Raw genomic sequence first — 25,690 nt, 5'->3', positions numbered from 1 at the left:
TGTTATGAAGATATGATGAGGAGGTAGGTATGTAGTAGACAATTCTAGCGGACTAGGTTGAGGTCCGGCGGGCGGCCAAGGCGAGGTTGCCGCCCGCCGGTGAAGCGAAAAAATATTAAATTCTTAACCTTGCTCTGATACCATGTAAGAATTTATGTATTATTGATTGATGTCTTGATTGATAGATTACAAGATGCATTAATTACAATTCCTATACAATCTATATATAGAAGAAAATGTGGTAGTAGGTGTAGTGGAGGTGATAGTGGGTTAGGTGAAGTGGAGTGTGTAGTGGAGTAGAGGTAGGTGAAGTGGAGTGTGTAGTGGAGTAGGTGAAGGTAATGTGGTAGTAGGTGTAGTGGAGGTGATAGTGGGTTAGGTGAAGTGGAGTGTGTAGTGGAGTAGAGGTAGGTGAAGTGGAGTGTGTAGTGGAGTAGGTGAAGGTAAAGATGGGAAATTCTAACAACTATAATATAGTTTAAAATCGGTATCCTCAATTTCCCTAATTTTCTCACCTGTCCACTTAGTTTCTTGTACGCAAGCTATACTAACTCTCCTCCTAATCATAACATCTACCAATTCTATCGTCTTACCAGTTAAGGTTCCTATATTCCAAGTGACTACTCTAAATCTGTTTTCTTGAACTAGCTTCTTTACCCGCGTTCGTCTAGAAAAACACGGGAATCTTTGCCCATTTTTCACCGCACCCAGGCATTAATGCGGCGCTTCTTTTGCTCATTTTTGAAACACCCGGAGGCAGGTACAATGCGTTACTTGAGGGTAACGACCTAGCATTTAAACGATTCAAAGTAGGATTCATTTTCATAAGGGATCCGAACGGCTTTTTTTACGTGTTGGTTGACAGCTACCTAACACACAACCCTCCTCCTTAACCCGGGCTTGGGACCGGCGGAGTTGTTAACAGCCCCGGCGGAGTTATCCATGAGAACTAGTGCTGCCAGGAAAATTACCTCGATGAGACCCTCGTTCACTATTGCTAGAGATCAAGGCAGAAGAGGACAAGGGCTAAGAGGAACCAGATGTGGAAGAAACCTGTCCCAAAGAATAACACAACAATTGAGAAAAGGCATTAGTAGTAGAAGGTAAGTCTCACTAGTGAGAATCTGATCTTTGAAAAATCAAAATCTAACCCCATAACGAAGGATGCCATCATAAACTCCTCCCAATACTTCTTTTGTTAAGCCAAATCAGTAGTAAAAGGTCGGTGTTGCAACAATTGGTCCCACAAAGTCTTCAAACCACTATAATAGTCAGGAAGAGGACAGCCAGACTGGAGGGTAGCAAAAATCTATTCATACAACACATAAACTCGAGAGACATTACTCTTATTAGAAAAGGACTCAACAAGGGAGTCCCAAATGGCCTTAGAGGTGTCACAAAATTCAACGGTAGTAGCAACATTAGGCTCCAAACTATGCCAAAGCCATCCCATAACACAAGAATCCTCACTCAACCAATCATCATAACCTTTATCATCCTTAGCAGGTGGAAGGTCAGTAAGAAAACGCGACTTCTTTCCACACAAGAAAATCTTAACAGCATGAGCCCAAGCTAGATTATTCAGACCATTCAATTTCTTAGTGGTAATAGACTTGGGGAACTCATCATCCTTAGTTATGGAGGATTTCACATCATGTTTTGGCTCGGCCATGAGAAAGAGAACAACCAGCAAATGCAAAGGGAAAAAAATACAAAACACAAGGACAATCAACCAACAGGAACAGAGTGGAGTAAGGAAATTACCAATCAACTGTAACCAGCAAGCAGCCAACCAGCCTAAAGGAAGAGCCAAAATGATCAGCCAAGGCCAAAACAGAGGTGCCGAACAAGGCAAATCCACTAGAAATCGTCAAAAATTGACCTAGCAACAACATAAAGCAAAAACAATCTCACAGATAGCCTCCTAGGGCTATTTTGGCTCCCAAGGAAGAGGTTTCAACAAGCAAAAAACTTTGGGTAAGGAGCTTTATCGCAAATCAGAAATATGACACCATTAGTTCAAAAATCTTTCAAAAATAGAAAACTCACATTAGATGGTCTCAAAAAAATCCATTGAAATCACCATTGAGATTAGAAAAGGAAGACGATCAAGAAGAGGTCACCTCGTCCATACAATCTATGACATCATGCTGACGTCCTCATACAAAAGATGACGTCAGCACATCGTTATCACCTCAAAAGGAATCACGAGTGACTGAAAAACACTTTGATAAGGTTGAATCGAGCTCTGATATCAAGTTGAAGTGTAAAAGTATGCAAAACTTTGATTAGGGCTAGAGAGAAAGAGAGAAGGAACAAAGAGAAGATTGTATATATATTATTAAACGCATGTTCCTTGGTTCCTCTTATAAACCTAAAACATCAGCAAATATATAGAATACAATATGACCATAGTACTCTTACTCAACACAAAAAATAACATTTACTATATATTCTAACAGAAGTCATGGGCTTGAAAATCTTGCCTAGGGAACATGTTAAACTTTGTTGCTTCCTTTTGAAGTCGTGCTCCTAAAAATGTTTCCTAGGGGAATGATCAGAATTTGGACAATTTAATTGCCTGGACACACACAGCAACAGACAAGCTCATCCATGCAGCATTAAGTAAAACCCTACCATCCTTGACCAAATCCTTCTCAGAGCTTCCCTATTATTGCACCATGTAAACCAGCTACCCATGAAACCAGCATCGATCAGACCACAATTAGAGATAGCTCCCACAAAATTCCCCCACAACATCATAATCAATAGGGTTACCAAGAAGTTTTTCACAACCAACCAGCCAACAAAATTAAAATCACCCCCAACCAGCCACAGAGAGGACACTGAAGCAACCAAACCTCTAAAACCACAGTGCATTTAACACCGAAGCAACCAACATTACTAGAGTGAATTTAATTATACAAATTAGTAGAATTGAATACCTAACATAGTGCACACTTGGTTTGCCAAACGAAGTAGATATTTCTGCTCAAGATTTGTTAAGGAGTAGTTTAAACTGGAAATCATTAGATTGTCAACAAGATAATACTATATGGATAGAATAATGCTTCGAGTACCGGATGAATTTGCCTCACTTATCTTTCCTACATAGATAAAGACTTATCTTTCCTATATAGATACAGCAGAGTAGGACCCATTTGAGTTAGTAGATGGGGACTCCTACTAAAGAAGCTAATAGTTTCTTCTTACAAGAAGTGGAAATTCCAGCTCAAGATTTGTTGGATAGTATAAACTGAAAATTATCACATTCTTAACAATATATAACTATAATCCTTTGCTTACTAGGATGAAATCACCTCACTTGTCTGACCCATATAGATGCAATGGAGTGGGGCCCATTTGAGTAAATAGCTGTGGCTTCCACGTGCTTGTATCTATGGGAGAGCAAATATGATGATTTTAATCCTGATTATAGCATTTGCATAAGCTGTGGCTTTTTCCGTAAAGTTGTGGGATTAGTACGTGTGACGGACAGGGATGGGTTTACATAAAGTTGAAAGATCTTGTTAATTAAGGCCTTGTTTGGCAAGTGGCTTTTTTAGCCAAAAAATCAAAAAGTCACTAAGAAAACCAAAAAGTCAAAAACCCATACTAAAAAGTCAAAGATTCTTTTCTCTCTAGTTTTTGCACATTTTTTCGTAAAAAATCATCTCAAACATACTAGTTTTTTTACATCACATTTTAGCAAAAAAACCAAAAAGTTACTAAAAAAGCCTGTTCTCAAACGAGGCCTAAATTGTGCTTCCAATTTTGGTTACAGATTGTATTAAAAATTTGTAAAACAACTTTTTCCTCTGTTTGGGAGAAGGGGAGGCGGGACCCATGTTTATCAAGGATATGTAGTGTATTCAAATAGCTTCAGGTGACCATGGGGCCCCACCTGCTCCACGGTCTGTCCATAGATATGTAACATTCATTAATGCTGGTATTGTTTGTGATTGACAGGCAAAACTGATTGATCCAAATTGCAATATAGAAAATTTTCTACGCAAAACATTGGACCCTCCAGTTTTTGAAACTATACGTAATGCAATTATTGTTCTTCAAGATATCGGGGCCTTGTCACATGAGGGAGAACAACTTACAGACCTTGGGGAGAAGCTTGGTTCTCTACCAGTTCATCCATTAATTTGCAAGATGCTTTTCTTTGGCATATTATTGAACTGCCTTAATCCAGCCTTGACTTTGGCCTGTGCCTCTGACTATAGAGATCCATTTATTCTTCCCATGTTGCCAAATGACAAAAAGAAAGCTGCAGCTGCTAAATCTCATCTGGCTTCAATGTTTGGTGGAAATAGCGACCAACTAGCAGTGGTAGCTGCATTTGAGTGCTGGATGAATGCCAAGAAAAAGGGCCAAGAAGCCCGGTTTTGTTCTCAATATTTTGTGTCCTCCAGCACCATGAATATGCTGTTTGGAATGCGTAAGCAACTCCAAAATGAATTACTCCGACATGGGTTCATTCCAGAAGATGTGTCAAATTGTAGCTTGAATGAACGCAATCCAGGTATACTCCACGCCGTCCTTGTTTCTGGTTTGTATCCAATGGTGGCAAGATTGCTTCCACCTTTCAAGAATACAAACCGGTCCATGGTAGAGACTGCTAGTGGAGAGAAAGTACGATTGCATCCTCATTCCTCCAACTTTAAGTTATCATTTACGAAATCTAGTGACCAACCTCTGATCATATTTGATGAGATAACCCGCGGAGATGGAGGTATGCACATTAGGAACTGTAGTGTTGTTGGGCCTCTCCCATTGTTATTGCTGGCAACAGAGATGGTAGTGGTTCCTATTAAGGATATTGATGACGATGACGATGACAATAACAATGAGAGTGACTATGAAGATGCTGATGAAGATGAAAGTGATGACGACAAAATCGAAATGCATAATAAGTTGGGTGAAGATTATGAAGAGAAGGTTATGTCTTCTCCTGACAATGCAGTTAAGGTCGTTGTTGACCGGTGGCTTTCTTTCAAATCAATAGCCCTTGATGTTGCTCAAATATACTGCCTTAGAGAGAGACTATCTGCAGCAATCCTTCTCAAAGTAAGTTCTTGTATTATTTTTTATTTTGGAGAAAATTTTCACAAATATTTTTTTTCCAACATTTAATTCTCGACCAAATGTTTTGTAGGTGACACATCCACGGAAAGTTCTTTCTCCACTTCTAGAGGCTTCTCTGAATGCAATAGCCTCTGTCTTATCTTATGATGGGATGTCAAAGATCTCATCACCAACGGAACCTGTGGACTCGCTGACTTCAATGGTGAATGCAACTGAAATAGACCAATCCACACATGGGAAGGTGAAAGGGATGGTTCAGAATTCAAATGGTTTCCTGAGATCTATGCCACAAGCATACAGGGGTACAATGAGCTGGAATGGCCCATTAAGCAGTCATGTCCAGTATCCTATTGCTTCAACACACATAAAACCATATCCGAGGTTTGCACCACAAGGTCCCAGTGGAGCCATATCAGGACCAATTGCTTTGAGGGGGGATTCTTCCAAGCGGCAGCGTGGTAATTGGTCTTGATAACAATAGGATTTACTAGGCTTTTCTTGTTTACTTATAGACAAAAAAATGGATGAAAATCCTGTCTAGTTGGGACGTAGGCCTTGATTTTGAAAGGGACCTCAATGGTAAGAAATAGAATTTTATTCAGAATGTTTCTTTAGAGCAAGATTGCAATTATAAGTTGTTTTAAATTTTGATAAAAACCAGGGCTCCTGGTGTTTTATTGTGAGGTTAAGCTGTTATAGTGCACAACTTGTGGCCTTCCTCCATATAAAGGTGTGCCATCAACAAGCGTGTGTGGTAATATTGAAGATAAACTTTTTGGGGAAAAAAAAGGGATAAAAATTGCATCCAGATTATTTGTCGAGCCCCTATGTCATAGACAAGCATGATGAGCAATAATGTTAGTTATAATTCATTATGCATTGCAGAGAAGGCATATCTATACAATTCAAGTTGGCATATTGGCAGTTACGTTGAATATTAGAAAAAAGAGTAATGCTGATAATCAAATTTTTATACCAAATTTGTTTACGATCCATATACATGACATTTTACATGTCATCTCTTGCATTGGAAAAATGCATGAATGGAAACAACTTTTGCAATATGCTTCAAGGAAGAGGAGGGGTATTGTGAAGCAGAAGAAGTTCCTCCTGTAAATTTGATGCAACTCGACACTACATCAAATTGAATGTTCATGGAAAGGGAGTGTTGATTTGCAAAGTAAAACTAATTAGGCTGCTTTGGACAACTCATCAACCTGCAGAATAAATTTTTTTGCCTTAAATCTTGAAATCTCTAATCAGTAATTCTACCCTCCTCAACCTCCTCTTCATGACCAACGCCACCTACTCCCTTCCATGCCTTGCTAAATGCGCCCATCACCTCCTTGACTTACCTTTTTCGAGGGTCAGAGCAATTGATTCAACTTCGGTCGTCTAGGTTTGAACATGGAGCATTGAATCATCACAAGGAAGTTACATGGAGGCCATTGGTTCAGCATTGGCAGTATGAACTCTCTCTCTCTCTCTCTCTCTCTCTCTCTCTCCATGTTAGTCAATTTTATCTCTTTATCTACCTCTATGGGTGGCTCGCAAATGTGGAGTGTGGTTAGTGGTCGGAGATGAAGAGTGTTGTAGATGGTGGTTGTAGATATGAGAGAGGTTGTGATAGTGAAGTTAAGGTTTGAAAAGCAAGAAATGATGAAATGAGAAAATGAAAGGTGATGAAGACACATTTGGAATCATGAGATGTTAGAGCAACTCCAACGATGGAAGCTAGAATGGTCTTGTCATAGTAATTTTTAATTTGCTAAATTAAACCAAATTAAGCTTTATGTCCTAATCAAGTGAGGTCAATTACATTATATGCTTAATTAAATTACTCCATCTGCCTCAAATTGTTTGTCAGGCATACAAACATGAACTTAATATTGTATTTTTATGCCAATTTTCAAGTATATTTAATTGGCTTTTTTTTTGGTTATAAAAATAAAAATAAATAAGTGGAACAAAATGTCATAATTTTTAAATTCTTATTTTGCATGCCTAACAAACAATTTGAGACGGAAGTAGTTACATTTTTTGGCTTGGTAAAGTGCAAAAAAAAAAAAAAAATTTAGATTTTGAAACATACCACTTCAATAGTTTCACATTATTTTGGTAGAGTCAATTCTCATATTAATTTTCTACTTGTTTCTCAAAAACTATCTAGTGATCTAGATTTTCCTTCTTACTGATATGATAGATTTGGCAATAATAATAGTATAAACTCAAAAATTTTATTTAGAAATTATTCGAAAATATTAATATGTGGCTCAGATTTATTCTACACATAAATTTCATAACACACATTTTCAATGTCGACCACACATTATCATTTTTGACGCAAATTTGGGTCCCTAGACTTTTTGGTTTCGCAAACCATTATAAGGGTGCTTTTTACGAAGCAACACCTAGTTGAGTTGCTCACAGCATAATTTTGTAATTTTCAGTGTGGATTAGTCATAATAAACTCAAAAACCTCAAGGACGTCAGTGTAATTTACTTTTCTATTGCTCGGCCCCTAAAAAAGAACCTAAAAAAAAATGCAGCAGAGACAGACAGACAGCAAACCGGGACGGGGCAGAGAGCGATGCTGAGATCAAGCCTACGTGCGGTTCGCAGGCTGTCTTCGTCCTACCCTGTACTCCACCTCCGTGCGGTTCGCAGGCTGTCTCCCCGCCACTCTCTTCCATTCGAAACCAAAACCCTTGTCTCTCCTCCGCCGCCATTCAAGTATTATTCTAGCTATCACCATGATAACCACCACAGCTCCGCCGCCGCCGCCGGAGGAGAAGCAGTAGTGTGTGATGATGCTGAGCTGCAGCCTACCAGCACCACAGCTAGGACTCCTTCTATAGACTCGTATGCGGCGATAGAGCTGGCCCTAGATTCAGTGGTGAAGATTTTCACTGTTTCCAGCAGCCCCAATTACTTCCTTCCCTGGCAGAACAAGTCTCAGCGCGAAACTATGGGTTCTGGTTAGTGTTTTTTTTTTTCGGAACCAAACTAAATCAAACCATGAAAATGCAATGCGGTTCGGTTCAGTTTGGAACCATGGTTACACCTTGTCATTGTTCACAATATGATCGCAACATGCTCAAACATCAAATAATATGCCATCATTTTATAAACAACAATTGTTTAAATGATTGTTTAGAATTAGTTCTACAATTATACAGGAGCACACTTACAAGAGTAGAGGTTAACAACTTATATACATGACATATTAATAAAGTACTTGAGTGTCTACAATAAATAATAAATTATATATATGTATGATATGTCTAAACGGTCTGATTCAGTTCCAAATTGAAAGTATAACTGTAAAACCACAGATCAAACTATGAAATATGGTTCACCTATTTTAAGAAACATGACTGAACCATGCATTGATAAAACCAACCAAACTATGCAGTTTGTTCTAGATCAGACCGGTTTGCGATTTTTTCATTTTTCTGCTCATCCCTAGTTCTGGGAGGAGCAGAGTGCAAATAGACCTAATCTTCAGTTCTCATTTGCACAAAGTGGCTGATGTTTGATTCCAATTTTCTTGTTTCTTGGCCAATCTGTTCTAAGGACTTACTATCTCATCTGACTAACCATCTAATGTTTTGATTTTTTTGTCGGTGAAATCTCCTTAGACTGAGCCAATATAGCTAAAAGTTGTTTCAGACCTCCCTCTTTGGCTGTGTCTGGATCATGGACTTGGGTAATTTTGGAAAGGAAAAGAGAAAGGTGAGGACAATGCGAATGAAATACTATAAGTTTTTTTTTTTTTTTCCTCTTTATTTTTGAATCCTTATCTAAATTCATGATCCAAACACAGCGTTAAGCACTACCATCTAGTGTCTACGGTGGGAGGCATGGTGTTTTCCTTTTTGTGACCACCGCTACTAATGAAATTTTGGGAAGACCATTTTCATTATAACTTCTTCAATTCTAGACATCTGTAAAAGATTCATGGTGCTGTTTATGATGTTTTATGCTAGAACAACATTTGATCGAGACATGATCATCCTAATGCTGCAATTTCTTTCATGAGTCAAACTTGGAAAGTGCATGGCATCATTGTGCTTCTAGATAATGGGCTTAGAAGGACAGTAGGACTTGATATAGAAGGATGTGGTTACTTCGTTTCTGCATATCTGTTCTTAGTGTTTTTTCTTGGTAACATGGTCTTTATTATCCTCTCTTGTTATTACATTTAGGCCTTGTTTGATTAACATGATTAATAGTGAAAGGATTAGTAATCCCATGATTTGGTGTAGGATTAGTTATCCAATTAAATAAGTGAGATAGTTATTTATTATGTATTCATTTTTTTTTTTTTTTTTCATACTTGAAATTATGACCCCCAACTCCTCTCAATATTAAAAATTCACTAATTTCGTCGGATTGAATGTCTGCCGTATATGTAATTCAATTAATAGTATTTACAATCAAACACATGATTGTGAGTTCATGAACTAACAATTCCAATCCTATGCTATAATCCTACTAATCAAACATGCCCTTAGAGTTTTATGCATTTTGTAAACAGTTTTTCCTCTCTGAATTGCATCTTCTGAAACCAGGATAAGTACGTGAGCTTCAACCCAACAGGGTGCTTCAACCCAACAGGGTGACAGTTTATGTGAAAATGTCTGATTTGATAGTTTGTGTTGTTCTGGCCTGTGGTGGGTCACTCTAAGCTGTTGCAAACTCAGAAAATTTGCTTTTAAAAATGAAGAAGAAATCAAAACTAAGAGTAGCTGCAAATTATGGACAAAGATAAATGATAAATGAGAATTACACATGTTGTGGTTTCGTTGTTATGCTCGTATAAGAAGGGTAATGAACCTATCTTGGTTGATTTTTGGTTTGTGAAATTTATACATGACTTATGATTAAAATTTATTTCATTCTACTTTGGTGCTTTTCTAATTTCAGTATTTCTTATACAATCATGTAGGATTCGTTATCCCTGGTCAGAGGATACTGACAAATGCTCATGTAGTGGCTGATCATACATTTGTACTTGTAAGAAAGCATGGTTCTCCTAACAAGTATAGAGCAGAAGTTCAAGCTATTGGACATGAATGTGACTTGGCCATTCTGACTGTTAATAGTAAAGAATTTTGGGAGGGTATGAATTCTTTGGAGCTTGGTGACATTCCATTTCTTCAAGAAGCTGTTGCTGTTGTTGGTTATCCTCAAGGTAACAATATTGAGATGTACATAGCTTGCAGTAGACAAAGGTAAATTAACTTAATTACATATCTTGTACGCATCTAAAGGAAAATGTGAACCAAGTATAAAACAAAAGATGGAAAAGAGAATATCATGATTTAGTTTTTTTTTTTTTTTAAAACAAGAAAGATTTAGTTTTAATTTTCGTTTCCATGATATGCCAAGTTGATATTAAATGGCCTTTGTGTTATTTTCCAAGTACGCTTATAGCATTCCTACATTTAATACACTGACTTTTTACTTGTTAGAACAATAATCAGCTTGCTTTGTTCCATTTTTTCAAAAACACTTTTCAGAAAATTCTACTTTCTTATTTTCCGTGTTTTTTTTTTTGCTTTTACTGATTTTTTTTAATATTTTAAGCAATTTTTTTACTTTTTAAACAGACCTAACATAAATACACCAAAAAAGTAAAAAAATTGTAAAAAAAATCTTTTAAAAATTCACTAAATACCAAAAATACAAAAAAAAAATTATAAGAATTCAGTACATTTTTTTTGTATTTTTATGTATTTATTAATTTTTTAAAATATTTTTTCACAAATTTTTTACTTTTTAGATATATCTAAGGTTCATCTAAAAAAGTAAAAAAAAATGTTTAAAATTTAAAAAATATTCACTAAAAACAAAAAAACACGAAAACCAAAAAACTCAGTTTTTAAAAAACTTAATCCAGAAAACTCAAACCAAACACACTAAATGTTGTTACCAGTTAGAATAATAATTTGTCTTGTCTGTCCTCATGAGAGTCATCTAGTGGTTCAACTTCTGGGGTCAATAGTGGAGCATAGCATCAGCCTTTGAAGGTGTAAAAAAGGTGGGGCAAGAATGCTTCTTGTGCTCAAATTTAGAATTTGGCATGTCCTAATTGATGTGGGACGGACCAACCCATTGTGGATGTAGAAGAATTACATTTTGGGTCTGGATCAAGTTATATGTGATATGTATTCACATTTATTTGCTGCTGGTTCAGCTAAAAATTGTTTGCCCACGCCACGTCAAGGGTATTCTTATAATTACACATTTATGGACATGTGCTGTAGGGGTCGCCTATGGACTTAGTATGGTTAAAGTTCTGAATTGTCTTTTATATATGGGTATTATTTGTTCTTAGACTTCCTAAAATACTTTGTGCCAATTTCTTCTATTTGAGAACCAACTGATTGTACAGAAAGTATGAGCCTACATTTGTTGTGCAATTAGATTTTGTGTTTTTATATTTTTAAGAAATCAATGGTAGTTTTCTTGTTGAAATTAAGTACACTAACAAACATGTGCCAATCGTAACTTGGTTGCAGGAGGGGACAATATTTCTGTTACTAAAGGTGTTGTGTCCCGAGTTGAGCCTACACAATATGTACATGGTGCAACCCAGCTGATGGCAATACAGATTGATGCGGCTATAAATCCAGGGAATAGTGGAGGCCCAGCAATCATGGGGAACAAGGTTGCTGGGGTAGCTTTTCAAAACCTTTCAGGTGCAGAGAACATTGGGTGAGTTTTTATTTGGTCTTCATGTGTGCTTATATGTGTGCTTCTTTATTACTTTGGATAACAAGTACTCACCCAAAACGATGGAATTCCTTCTTCCCCTAAGCATTTTACTTTATTTTGTGACCATATCTGATAATATTTGCTTATTTGATTTTCATTCTCATGTTTTCCAATCTTTTTGAACTGTTCAAGGAGTGCTAATGAACTGTTTGAATTTTCTCCTATGTTTATTTTTAGGCTTTTTATTTTTATTGTGACTGAGCGATTTGGGCAGGATAGACAATTATATGGTAACTTTTCTGCATTTTGTTCCTTTTAATCCGTCAACCTTTGCTAAACTTTGTTCTCAGTTGTTCTATCTGTAGTGTCGTGACCCTCAACGACCCACATCATACGGAGTAGAGGTACATGACTGGTCAGTAGCATTGCTACCAAAGGCCTTAACCGAACTTAAGTGGTTTGCTATGGTTAATATTGATCATTTTCAGTGTAATTAGAGTGAATGCATAATGAAACTAAGTGCATTAGATTCTCATTATACATCCATTGATCAGAGCAAGTGTCTTCTATGAAGCATGGACACTCCAAAATTGATGCCGTAGCAGTGTCCGACACGCGGACACGCCGGGGACACGGGGACACGTCGTGGACACGTACGGGACACGCCAGATGGCGTCTCTTTAATTTAATGATTTTTTTGGAAGGGGACACGGCGGGGATACGCGTGTCCATTTCTGGACACGCCATGGGACACGGCGGGGCTCGTTTTTGAATTTTTTATATTTATTTGGGGCAAAGTATAATATTTATAAAGTAAAAAAAAGAAAGAAAAACAACAGGCAAGCCCTAATCGAACAACTGAGGAGTAAAGGAGTAAAATCAGACCTGCGAAGACCTTCTCTCTCTCAGTCGAAGCCCTCTCTCTCAGTCGAAGCCCTCTGAAGTCGATCGAAGCTTTGTCTCTCAGTCGCAGCCCTCCGACGTCGATCGAAGCCCTCCGACGTCGATCGAAGACCTCTGATCCAGTCGTCTTCGAAGGTAAGCCCCTGTCTCTGCATCTCTCGCTCTCTTTCTCTTTCGCCTCTGTCTCCTTCTCTTTCGCCTCTGTCTCCTTCTCTTTCGCTCTCTCTCTCTCTCTCAGCTTTCGACTGAGATGAGACCGATTTTTATTTTATTTTATTTTATTTTTTTACGTTTATATATGTTATATGTAATAGGCTCTTTTTTTTATTTATTTTTTATTTTGATATATATTAATAAGACTTTTTTTTTTATTTTTTATTTTGATATATATTATATGTAAGACTCTTTTTTTTATTTTTATTTTTTTTTATTTTGATTTGTTTATACGTTTATATATATATATATATATGTAAGAACTTTTTTTTTTAATTATATGTTTATATATATGTATATATATAAAACTGTATTTAAATTCTGTTTTTTTTTTAATTTAAACTCTTTATTTAGATGAGGCTGTTTTTTTTAACTATATGTTTAAATTCTGTTTTATTTAAATTCTATTTAAGCTCTTTTTTTTGTTTTTTTTTATTTTTTTATTTATCCTTCTAATGTTAATGTTAATTTATAGGAAAAATGTCTAGTTCAAATTCTGCCAATAACAAACCATCTGCCTTTGATGCTGAAGATGATAAGCCACTGTGGAAATATGTGACTAGATTAGAAAAATCTGGTGCAAAGGGGGGGAATTATACGTTTCAATGTAACTTTTGTCGGGTTACACGTAAAGGTTCATACACTAGGGTAAAAGCCCATTTGATGCAAATTAAAAATCAGGGGATAGAAGTGTGTCCAAAAGTAACAAGTAAGGATAAACCTGATTTTGAGAGAGCAATTGCAGAAGCAAAGTTGAAATTGAAAAACTCTAGGTTGAAGAAAGTCCCATTGCCTCCTCCTAGTTCAAGTGCATCATTAGGTTTATGTTTTAATGAACAGGGAGTGGAAGTAGTAGTAACCCAGTTATGAAAGCATTTAACATTGCGGCTCGAGAACGACTAAATAGTAAGATAGCTAGAATGTTTTATTCAGCAGGCTTGCCATTTCATTTGGTAAGAAATCCTTACTATGTTAGTGCATTTACTTTTGCTGCAAATAACAACATATAAGGATATGTACCACCTGGGTATAACATGTTGAGAACTACATTGCTTCAAAAAGAAAAGATAAACATTGATAGGTTGTTAGATCTTATTCGAGGCTCATGGAGAGAGAAGGGGGTGAGTATAGTCAGTGATGGATGGAGTGATTCCCAACGAAGGCCATTAATAAATTTTATGGCTGTTACCGGAGGTGGGCCTATGTTTCTTAAAGCGGTTGATTGTTCAGGGGAAACAAAGGACAAATATTTTATTTCCAACTTGATGAAGGAAGTAATTATGGAGGTTGCGCCTAAAAATGTGGTTCAAGTCATTACAGATAATGCCGCAAATTGCAAGGCAGCGGGGCACCTAATTGAAGCACAATTTCCTCACATCTTTTGGACTCCTTGTGTTGTGCACACCCTCAATCTTGCCTTGAAGAATATTTGTGCTGCCAAGAATGTGGAAAATAATTCAGTTGCATTTGAAGAGTGTAATTGGATTAGTGAGATTGTAGGTGATGTGATGATGATCAAGAATTTTATTTGTAATCATTCCATGAGGTTGGCAATGTACAATGAGTTTGTGAGTTTGAAGCTTCTTTCAGTTGCCAAGACACGCTTTGCTTCTTCCATTGTCATGCTTAAGAGGGTCAAGTTGATAAAGCAAGGTCTCCAAACAATGGTAATCAGTGACAAATGGAGTTGTTATAGGGATGATGATATTGGCAAGACCAAGTTTGTGAAGGATAAGTTATTGGATGACTTTTGGTGGGATCAAGTTGACTACATACTTTCCTTTACTGCTCTTATTTATGACATGATTAGAGTTTGTGACACCGATAGACCTTCTCTTCACTTAGTATATGACATGCGGGATACAATGATAGAAAAAGTGAAGATGGTGATATATAAGCATGAAGGAAAGCGACTAGAAGATGAATCTACATTCTATAATGTAGTACATCAGATTCTTGTAGACCGGTGGAACAAGAACAACACACCACTTCACTGCTTGGCACACTCATTGAATCCAAGGTGATTACAACACAATTTACTATTTTTATTAATTTAAGTTTAATATTATTCTTTCACATTTAAAATGAGTAGTACTTTTTTTTCATTTTAGGTATTATAGTGATGTGTGGCTTCATGAGGATCCAAGCCGAGTTCCCTCACATAGGGATGAAGAGGTTTGTCTTGAGAGAAAAAAGTGCTTGAAAAGGTTCTTTGATGATCCAATGGAACGCACTAAAGCAAATTTGGAGTATGCTAAGTTCTCAACAAAAGAGGGGCCATTTGCTGACATTGATTCCATTGGAGATAGATGTGATATGAATCTTCATAGTTGGTGGGTTGTTCATGGTGCATCGGCACCCACTCTTCAATCTTTGGCTTTAAGGCTACTTGTGCAACCTTCTTCTTCATCATGTGCTGAGAGGAATTGGAGTATATACTCTTTTATCCATTCAAGGAGAAGAAACAAGATGACACCCCAACGTGCAAAGGACTTGGTTTTTGTTCATAGCAACCTCCGTCTTTTATCAAGGAGAACCCCACAATACCATGAAGGAGAGACCAAGTTATGGGATATTGCGGGTGACATATTTGATTCATTTGATGATGTTGGAATGCTTGAGGTTGCAAATCTGTCACTTGATGAACCTGAGATGGAGGTTGTGTTGTTTACAGATGATGGAGGTGCAAACGAAGAAAAAGGTGGTGATGCTAATGATGATGAAGACGTGCAAGAAATTGGATCTACTTGAAGTTTTGAAAGGCCTACTTCTTTTCTTTTTTTTTTTTCTTTTTTTTCTTCTTCTTTGTCTCTTATTTAGTGTTTTTGTGAAAAATATTGTTGGATGTTAGATGTTGGATGTTTTCCCCTTATATTTATTGTTGGATGTTGGATGTTGAATCTTTTGCCTCTCTTATATTTATTGAATTAATGGTACTATATTAATGTTTGTTAATTTTGATTTAGAATAAATGTAATACAAATCTACATAACACATAAAAAAATATATATATATATATAAAATCGCCATGTCCGTGTCCCCATTTTTTGGAAATTGCCGTGTCCCGTGTCCGTGTCCGTATCCGTGTCCGTGTCCGTGTCAGTGTCCGTGCTTCATAGAGTGTCTTAGTCTTATATTCTATTATATCGTGTCACTCTCTTTCTTGGCCAAACACAAGGCCATGTAATACATACATCTCATGGTCTAATAAGACTATGTATCAAATCTCTGACTACAAAATATATGATGTATTCATGTGGCACATGCACAAGATTCTATTCATTATCCTCATATGTTGTACAGATACTCATGCAAAAGCTGGATCCTTAGCTAAAGTTCAATTCCCTTAAACTTAAAGTGAGAAAACTAGGGTTTGAGCTACACTAGCCCAATGAATAATAAGAATACTGTAGTGTACGTTTTACCGTGGATATATTGTGATAAGACACAAAATGCATATATCAATTGACCTAAGATAGTAAAAATCATTTGAAATAGGACATAACAACTTGAATTTGAGCATCTACTTATAGTATGGTAACTTTTGAATTCCAAACATACTCTTCCCAAATCAGATGACCATATAGAAAAATCGAAAGCTTCTTCTTATCATTGCATAAAATTGAATATATAGCATCATATCAAACAATATATAAGAGAAAATACTTGAGAATCTCGGATAGCAAGATGAGGAAGCCCATTTAGAAGGAATTAGTTGCTCTTCAACAGTGGAGATTTACATTGATTGGCAGTGTACAGCCAGCAAGTGATGAATGTGTGATTTGACATCAAAGAATGAAATCCAGAAACTGACTAGATCATAAGTGGAGGTTAATGATTTTGTTGAGACTCAATAATTGATTCATAACCATTTCATATCTCTATTTAACAAATAGGTTATTTGTATGTAGGAAATATAAATTTTTTTTGGTACTGTATTAGTATGTGTTTGCTGAGGCTCCAATCATGTGACTAATCTTGTTTTGTGATTTCTCTAATGAGTCTGATTTTTGCTTTGCAGTTATATAATACCTGTCCCTGTCATAAAACATTTTATAGCTGGTGTGGAAGAAAGTGGTGATTATGTTGGGTTCTGCTCTTTGGGGTTGTCCTGCCAACCTACTGAAAATGTTCAACTACGAGAACACTTCAGAATGAGCTCTGAAATGACTGGTGTACTTGTGACCAAAATTAATATACTTTCTGATGCACACAGTGTCCTGAAAAAGGATGATATTATCCTTACATTTGATGGTGTGCCCATAGGAAATGATGGAACCGGTACTTAATTTTAAAATCCTTTCTCCTTTATTTTTTAGGACTTCTACTTTTCTGGTCTACTAACTAGCAACTGCAATTACCCAATTATTATTATTATTATTTTTGTTCATTTCCCAATAGCAAGGCATTAAAAATGAAAAATTAGTTATATTCTTAGTAAAATGTACTGATAGCCATGTACAAAAAAGGAAATGCCATTTCTGTGACTTTATTTTCTGTGTGCAACAAACCACCTTTATGTGTTGGCATTTTGACCATTCATTGGAAGAACCTCCCAAGAGCTATCGATGAAGGGCATTAGCTCTGAGATATCACCAAATTTGAAGTTGGGTGGATAAAACTGCTTTTTTATTGAAAGATATTGGTTGCCTGAAAATTTTTACTTGAATATCTGAATGTATTGCATTGTTTATACTCTGCAGTTCCTTTCAGAAATAGAGAGCGGATAACCTTTGATCATCTAGTCTCTATGAAAAAACCCAATGAAACAGCTGAAGTTAGAATATTAAGGAATGGTGAAGAGCACAAGCTTAGTGTCACCTGTCGTCCTGTAAGTCATTTTTCTCTCTCTCTCAAAAATTGGTAATTCGTATGATATAAAAATTTCTTTCAAAAGCTCTATTTGAATTCTGAAATAAAATGTGAGGCTTCTCTTCATTAATAACAAGTGATTGGATTAGGCAACTAAAAGAAAAAGCTGCAACAATTTACTCTACGTTTCTATTGTTGGAGACCGGTAAGGTTCATTTAAGTGGAACACATGACCGTTGATTGTGTGGAAATCTTTTTTCAAATTGGCCCTTTTGACAAATAAAATAGAATTATATTATGAAATTTAGTTATGTTTAAAAAAAAATCTAGTCCTACTAAAATGGGGCCTAAAGCCAATGGTTTAATGGCTTTAGGTGTGAGTGGGCCATGTTTAGTAGGTAGCTACAATGACAAAAGAGGACAACAATTTTTAACTATATTGACATGAGATGGAATGTTCTAGGAAATATCATGTCCCCAAGTTTAAAAAACAAAGAAAAAAGAAATTACAGTTGAGTGCTCACTGTTGAAACTTAAATCACAAACATAGTCCCTTTATCATCTAGTTAATATTTTTTATCGTTGAAACACATTGCCAATATTGTTAAGCTTGCGTAGACTATATATGGATTGCAATTGAAGCATTTACTGGCCATATTTAATGAAATAGTAAATGTAGTCCATGGAATGGGAATATTACCGAATGAAGACAGTTGAACCATTTATGAATTTTTCTCATTATTCATTTTGAAACAGTTTGCTGCTTTGTCTTGCATTTAATATACAATTGACGATGTTGCAGTTGCAGCCCCTAGTTCCAGTTCATCAGTTTGATAAGCTTCCTTCTTATTTCATTTTTGCGGGACTGGTCTTTATTCCATTGACCCAGCCATACCTTCATGAGTATGGAGAAGACTGGTATAATACTTCACCCCGTCGATTATGTGAACGAGCACTGAGAGAACTTCCTAAAAAAGCCGGTGAACAACTTGTCATTCTGTCTCAGGTCTTTCTTCTGCTTTGTCTTCTTTTTTTTTTTTTGAAGCAATATACCATTTTATATATACAGTAGTTCTACTACTTGCATAGGGGTGTGGTGGAGAATTTGAAGTTAAAACTCTTTAATGCATTTAAAACTCAATGATCTCACTACTTAAACTCCAGAAGATTGAAGTACTGATCCACAGGAAACACTTGGCACTTGAGGATCGAAGTTCTTGACATAAAATTGTTTGGACTTCAAGCAGAATCCAAAGTGTGTTTGTGAGAAAACTACATTGTTGTGGTGCAACCAATATAATTAATGATCATCTGTTCTCTAGGTCTTCACAAGCACGTGTCTGACGTTTTGAACTACAAATATATTTTCTTTTGATTCATCATGAATCTCAAGAGGGTAGTGTAAGATATAACTTGAGATAAGAAAAGGAGAAGCTAATTGAATATGTTTCTCAGTTTCTTCGTTGAAAAGCTTTCAAAATAAGAGAAAAACAGTTGTCTTTATGCGTTGTTCATTCATATTCCTTTTCTGTTTTTTGTTTTTATTTTTTCTAAATTGATTTTGCATTTCAACTAGCAATCGTATGTCCAAGGGAAAATGTCACTTTGCAATGGAATCAAATCAAAAGAGTTGAATTTCTAGAGAGAGGAATTCCCAAACTAGGGAAACGAGAGCTAAAGCTCTGAATTTTACAGTCTCAAAGTATCAAAAGTTTGTTACAAAGACAACAAACTAACTCACATCAGCACTCCCTTTCTTAAGAGAACTTGTCCTTTAGTTAGAACACAGACACAAAAGATTAGTCTACTACTCAAGGCACCAAATGTTGGACATTAAAAGTGTTGGAGATTTTCAAATGTGGAGGCAACCAGACTTGATAAGCCTTGTCATTAATCTTACACAAAACCTCACGAGGTCCCATTTTTTCACATGGAGTCGTCAATGTGGATCTTGTCCTTTAGTCCACTGATCTGTCAAGTTGAAGCATGAGATATATTTCCTTGCTGTCATCCTCCAGAATTAAACAAAAACATTTCTATGATGCCGTTGTTTTTCAACTGAAGACTTAATAAACGTCATAACCTTATTTTAATTGCCAAATATTTTTGAACCCCCATTGACATTACTATCCACAGAATTTATAGGGTAACTTATGCGTTGGCATCAAACAAACAAAAAGCATGTTATGTGAATTTAGTTCTAAAACACAGCACATTTGCTGGTCGGTCCATACAGTGGTGCCACCGTCCTTGTTTAACATGATCACAATGATTATGACTTCTAACTTGTTTGTGTTGTATCACTTTGAGAGAATATTTCGGGTTTTTGTTATTATTATTGTTTAGGGTGCAACTACACGAACTAGAACTTTGTCACTGAGGTGGTCATGAGCATTATTACTTAACCTTGGTTTTATTTATTTATTTTTATTTTATTTTTTTTTAGGTTCTTATGGATGACATCAGTGCAGGGTACGAGCGTCTTGCTGAATTACAGGTACCTTTATTTTTCCTTTGTATGTACACAGAATGTCTAATCAAGTCAGTGTAGTGCAATAGATATAGGGAACCAAGGTCCAAAAACCTTATTTACTTAATGAAAATTTCCTTGATCAAAAGTCGACATTATATGGATGATCACAGCCAAGTTATTTACCACAATGTTTCTTCGTCCATTTCAATTTTAGAGATATATGAAGTTGTGATTAAGCATTTTCCGATCAGAAATCACCGCAGTTTTTGGTCTATTACAGGTAAAGAAAGTGAATGGGGTGGAGGTAGAGAATTTGAAACATTTACGGTGCCTAGTGGAAGAGTGTACGGAAGAGTTCTTGAGGTTTGATTTGGATGACGAGAGAGTAATTGTGTTGAACTATGAATCAGCAAAAATAGCCACTTCTCGGATATTGAGTCGTCATAGAATACCTTCTGCGGTCTCTGCTGATCTTATCAACGAAGTGAAGGAGGACGATGACTCCAAAGTTGAGTTGGCTTGCTTGAACTGAGTTTTCTTTCTTTCTTTTTCCTTTTTTTTTTAAAAAAAATTTTGTTGAAATTTTGATTAAATTAATGTATCATTTATCTTGTTTTTTACTCTTCTTTTTATTTATTTATTTATTTTTGATCTATTAGAATGGCACCATTTTCAGAATTAACTAGCCATGGCCCTGGATTGTTTGTAATCCTATTAATAAAAACTTCTTACACAATATTGTTTGTAGAATCGAAGAGTTCACTTCTTTCACCGAAATCTTGCATCGCGTTAGCAATTTAAAAATGCTTTGTCAATCTTTTGAATAATCAATATCAAAATTTTCAAACTCGTCATTAGTATTCGGTGTTTAGCATTGAGATGGAGATATGGAGCCCTAAAACAAAACATTTAGTTAGATGAACCAACGTTCACATTTCTCGAGCCCTAAAAGAAAACTTTTAGTTCTGCCTGTATTAGAAAGGAGGTTTAATCTTGTTATTTAATTCAATAATTGGGATTTTGACTTGTTAATTAAAAAGTTAAAAGAGGAATAATAGGAGTGGGGAGAGGCGTGGCCTAAGCTGGCGCCGTTTAGTATGACTGTCGGAAATGTAGCTGAAATACTCAAATGAAAATTCAAGAAAGCCAAGGAAAAAATTTAGTTTAGACTTTAAAGAAAGATGCTGTCATAATGAGTAATTATTTAGGGGTAGTTTGGGATGTTCTAAATAAATGTATTTTTTGACTTTTTATAAATAAAAAAAATGTATAGAAAAGTAGAGAAAGTGGTTAGAAAAGTAGAAAGGAGATGATAGATGTTGATTGATTGACACAAATAAATGTATGTATGCTAAAAAAGTGTACTTTTTTAATTTAATCCAAACACCTACTTGATAGCTTATCCAATGTAGATGAGAAATACTAAGGGTTTGGAAGGAAGGAAAAAAAATAGTTTGCTTTTTTGATTTTTTTGGGGGCTAATTTAATCTGGTTAAATTAATTCCGTTTGGAAATAATTTTTTGATTTTTTTTTTTTTGTGAGAAAAAAAACTGAATGTAACATTTTATTTTGTTTATTTATTTAATTTATTTTGTCTTTTTATGTTTTTTTTAATTCCAACCCACTCCAAATCAACTTGTCAAACGGCAGCTAACTCACTTAAGTTGAGTAATAGAGAGATAAAAAAATAATCTATTTATTAATATGTGTTGTTATTTTTCATTGCCCAACGTAGATAATAATACATGATCACTCTAAAAATATATAATAATTTTTTTTATCAAAACTCAAGATAAAATGCAGCAAGATATAATTATTATAGTACATAGAAGGAATGAAGGAGAGAGAGAGAGAGAGCATGTTTAGTGCTAATTTCTAATGAGTGAAAAGTCGATAATCACAAAAAAAGAAACTAAAAATATTTCTCCTTACTTTTTAATTAATTTTTTTTAATTTATTTAAATTATTTACGACTAAACTGTGAAAATAAGTAATGTTGCACCATCCACCAAAATATATATATATATATATATATATTCATAGTAATCCTTTACTTTCGCAGTGCATTCTCGTCACCATCTTTATATGACATCAGAAAGAAAGAAAGCATTGTAATTCAATCAAGAGGGAGGCCCCAAAGAGGTGGAAAGTGAAAAGACTGCAGAAAAACGAAAGAAACCGACATATATGCATATGCAATGCATGAATGAACGGTTAAATATCATATTTCTTACTACTATTATATTGTATTATCTACAAGCAATACCCCCAAAAAAATTAAAAATTAAAATCACAATAATATATCAAGATTAGGTAAATTTCGGTGCGTACTACATGCATTCTACCACAAAAATGTGTTCTTTTATCATAAAATTTCATAACATCAACTATAAAATATATAATTTTGCTATAAATTGATATAACAAAATATTCAAAATTTTGTAGTTAGTTTTATAAACATTTGTGACTTTGTTATGATATTTTTTATTATGTTAATTTGTAGCAAAGTTACATATTTTATAATTGATATTACGAAAAAAATTATAATAAAATTATTTATTTTATAATAAAGTAGATAGAGAGTGCACCCATAAAATTTCCCAAAAAATTAATATCCAAATTCCAAATATACATATACTTGAACGACAACGACTAACCATCTTGAAAGTCTCTCACCACTCTTTTTACAGGTAAGCTAAGTTACCTGTCTCCCCTCTGTATCCTCCTTAGTATTCCCAATTCCTAAGTCTATGAAATTTAAGCAAAATCTGCTTCGATAGACTCTCTTCTTCCTTTTCATCGGAAACAGTGATTCAAATGTGAATATGAAGATGAAGAATTATTAACAAACAACTCTTCTTTTGACTTTTGACTTCACGAGATCCAATCTAACAACCTCCTCAATAAATTCTAGCCAACTTTTTCTTTTCCCCATTCTTTTGGCTAGGCATTGACCTAACCCTGATTTTCACCACTTTGGATATTCCTCTGTAATTAATTATGTGATACAATGTTACCTAATTTGAATAGGAAATAGCTTGTCCGTAGTTGAAATTTCAATTAAATTAAACAGTTGAGTTCTCTAATTGGTAAGAGTCATTAAATACAAAATTTTGATCGGTTAAAGTCATTAAACAAAAAAATCTTACCAATTAGAATCCTTTAAAAAAATTCAACTGAATCATGTTTTCATATACTCTTTAACACTAAAAGTCTTTCATTTAATGATTTTTACTAGTAAAAAATCTCAATTATCTCATCTAGTTTAACTTTCAACCAGAGACGAGTTAAATTTATCTGAATAACAGAATCTTCATTTCATTTTATTCCATTGAAGTGAATCAAATACTATATTAAACTCTCACTGTGATTCTTTTTTTTTGGTTTTCTATTATTGCCGGCTCTCACTTTCATTTTATCCCTGGCTTTCAGATCTCGCATTCATATGCAACTTCACCTTTCCATTGCTCCATTGTACATCATCTCTCTCATCTCATGTATGCCTTCTTTTTTTCAGTATCTTTTTCAATCTGCAGCTTGTTTTCCTATTCATAATTTCTTTTTCCTTTGTTTTGGTTTTGGTCTGAAAATGTTCTGTTTGTTCAAAAAAGCAAACAAAAAGAAAAAGTAGGAATTGCATGAGTTGAAGATAACATATACAAAGATGGCAATGACATCATCATCATCATCATCTTCAAACTTGCCGCCATGCGCAGCATGCAAGTTTTTGCGGCGAAAGTGCCTGCCAGAGTGTGTATTTGCTCCATACTTCCCAGCAGAGCATCCACAAAAATTCGCAAACGTTCACAAAGTGTTCGGAGCCAGCAATGTCACTAAACTTCTCAGTGAGTTACAGCCTCACCAGCGCGAAGATGCAGTCAATTCTCTCGCATACGAGGCTGACATGCGCCTCCGTGACCCCGTCTACGGTTGCGTCGGAGTCATCTCCCTCCTCCAGCACCAACTCCTCCAACTCCAAATCGACCTTACTTGTGCCAAATCCGAGCTCTCCAATTACCACCACCACCAAAACTTAGGGTTTACTGGTGGTGGTGGTAGTAGCGGTGATGGTGATGGTGGTGGTAGTGGTGGCAGTCTCGATCACCATCACTACCACCATCACCAGTTCTTCCCGAGGAGTAATAATCAGCAGCAACATCAGGAACAAGTGATGAGGACGAGATTTGATGTTGGAAACAACAATGTCGTCTATGAGTACGATGTAAACAGTTTATTCGCAATGAATGTTTCTCCAACTCCAAGCATCGGAGGACAACTGAATCATCAGTTTCAGCAACAACCTAGGGCTACGGTTAGGGCTGCTACTGCTAGCGAGGATGACTGGCGAAAAGCCATTGGTCCTTCTTAGGGTTTTCACAGCTTCCTTATTGGGTTGGATCAACAACATAACACTACTTCCAAATCAAACCCCCCTCATTCATATAGGTATTTACTAATTATTAATTATCTACCATATAGATTTCTATGGAACTTAGTTTTTCATTTCAGTGCTACTATCATACTATATTACTACTTTTCTACTACATACATGTCGGATTTCCAATGCCATTCAAGGTGAATATATATATATATATATATATATGAAATTATGATAGAAAATTGATTCTAAACTCCATGAAATAAGTAAACAGCTCACTTTAGTGTACCAAACAAGGGGGAAAATCGGCTAAAGGGATTTGTTAGATTAACTTTTGGGGTGTAAAACACTCAACGTTCAAAAAACAGTTCCACTTTCTTTTCTTTTTTTTTTAATTTTTATTCGATGAAAGTCAATTTTACATTTGTCAACAAAGACTCTCAGCAACCAAAAATGGTGACAAAAGTTTTGAAGACTATAATTTGGTTATTATTATAGATAAATCATAGTGAGGCTGACGATATACCATGCGAACCACCTAAGTTGCCTCCTCTGATGAAGAATATCAAAAGTTTAATCTATAGTTCTGATATTATGATACAATATCTAAGAGAAAAAAAAAAAATATTATATTATGTGTATATTAGATTGTCAAGTTAGAACGAGAGCGCAAAGCCACTTGAGATAGATTAGAGGTCGAAACTAAGGTTGAAAAACAATTTATGGCATGCGAACCACCCAAGCCTTTGAAATAATAACTTTGAGATTTCACATTTTGTCAAAGACCATAGAGAAGACTTTAAAAGGCTCTCCAACTTTACAAAGCACCAAGTACTCTATGACTTTTTTCTTGGGACTAAACCTTTAAGAAAGTTATAGTGACGAATTAGGTTAGGCTTAATTAGTTTTTGCCTGTCTTATTGATTAAAGTAGTAAAATTTATCACTTTTATATCTTCTTTTAAGAGATAACAAGATAAGTGTCTTGAAATGAGTGATATGGAGTACAAGACCATCAAATAACTTCTCTTGAAGATTATCCAAGCACGTTGCCCAGTAACCAACAACTAAAATTTGGATTGTGAGGTGAGAAA

General features: G+C 35.4%; 4 protein-coding genes across 4 annotated transcripts in view; all 4 read left to right on the top strand.

The window, feature by feature from the left end:
* LOC114258608 (DExH-box ATP-dependent RNA helicase DExH6) overlaps positions 1 to 5,751 on the top strand; it is a 31,227-nt gene extending 25,476 nt beyond the window's left edge. Inside the window, exons 13-14 of the mRNA XM_082883463.1 lie at positions 3,970 to 5,076; positions 5,165 to 5,751. Of these exons, the coding sequence (XP_082739589.1) occupies positions 3,970 to 5,076; positions 5,165 to 5,566 (1,509 nt within the window). The 3' untranslated portion in view covers positions 5,567 to 5,751. The remainder of the gene's footprint in view (positions 1 to 3,969; positions 5,077 to 5,164) is intronic.
* Positions 5,752 to 7,507: 1,756 nt separating this feature from the next.
* LOC114258610 (protease Do-like 10, mitochondrial) lies at positions 7,508 to 20,954 on the top strand. The gene is made up of 8 exons (XM_028198591.2): positions 7,508 to 8,072; positions 10,046 to 10,291; positions 11,622 to 11,817; positions 16,955 to 17,214; positions 17,637 to 17,764; positions 18,548 to 18,751; positions 20,192 to 20,242; positions 20,499 to 20,954. The coding sequence occupies exons 1-8, from the start codon at positions 7,685 to 7,687 to the stop codon at positions 20,748 to 20,750; spliced, it is 1,725 nt and encodes a 574-aa protein (XP_028054392.2). The 5' UTR covers positions 7,508 to 7,684; the 3' UTR covers positions 20,751 to 20,954.
* Positions 13,409 to 15,878, top strand: LOC145797114 (uncharacterized). Its single transcript, XM_082883464.1, has 2 exons — positions 13,409 to 14,953; positions 15,045 to 15,878. Exons 1-2 carry the CDS (start codon positions 13,968 to 13,970, stop codon positions 15,682 to 15,684), a joined length of 1,626 nt encoding a protein of 541 aa, XP_082739590.1. The 5' UTR covers positions 13,409 to 13,967; the 3' UTR covers positions 15,685 to 15,878.
* Positions 20,955 to 23,845: 2,891 nt separating the features above from the next.
* Positions 23,846 to 24,765, top strand: AS2 (Lateral organ boundaries (LOB) domain family protein). Its single transcript, XM_028198616.2, has one exon. The coding sequence runs from the start codon at positions 23,884 to 23,886 to the stop codon at positions 24,586 to 24,588; it is 705 nt and encodes a 234-aa protein (XP_028054417.2). The 5' UTR covers positions 23,846 to 23,883; the 3' UTR covers positions 24,589 to 24,765.
* Positions 24,766 to 25,690: the final 925 nt, after the last annotated feature.

This window comes from Camellia sinensis, chromosome 8 (genome assembly GCF_055761805.1).
Source record: "Camellia sinensis isolate YWXY chromosome 8, ASM5576180v1, whole genome shotgun sequence".
NCBI lineage: Eukaryota > Viridiplantae > Streptophyta > Magnoliopsida > Ericales > Theaceae > Camellia > Camellia sinensis.
Note: the sequence above shows the minus strand (reverse complement) of the source record. Positions and strands in the feature narration are given on the sequence as shown.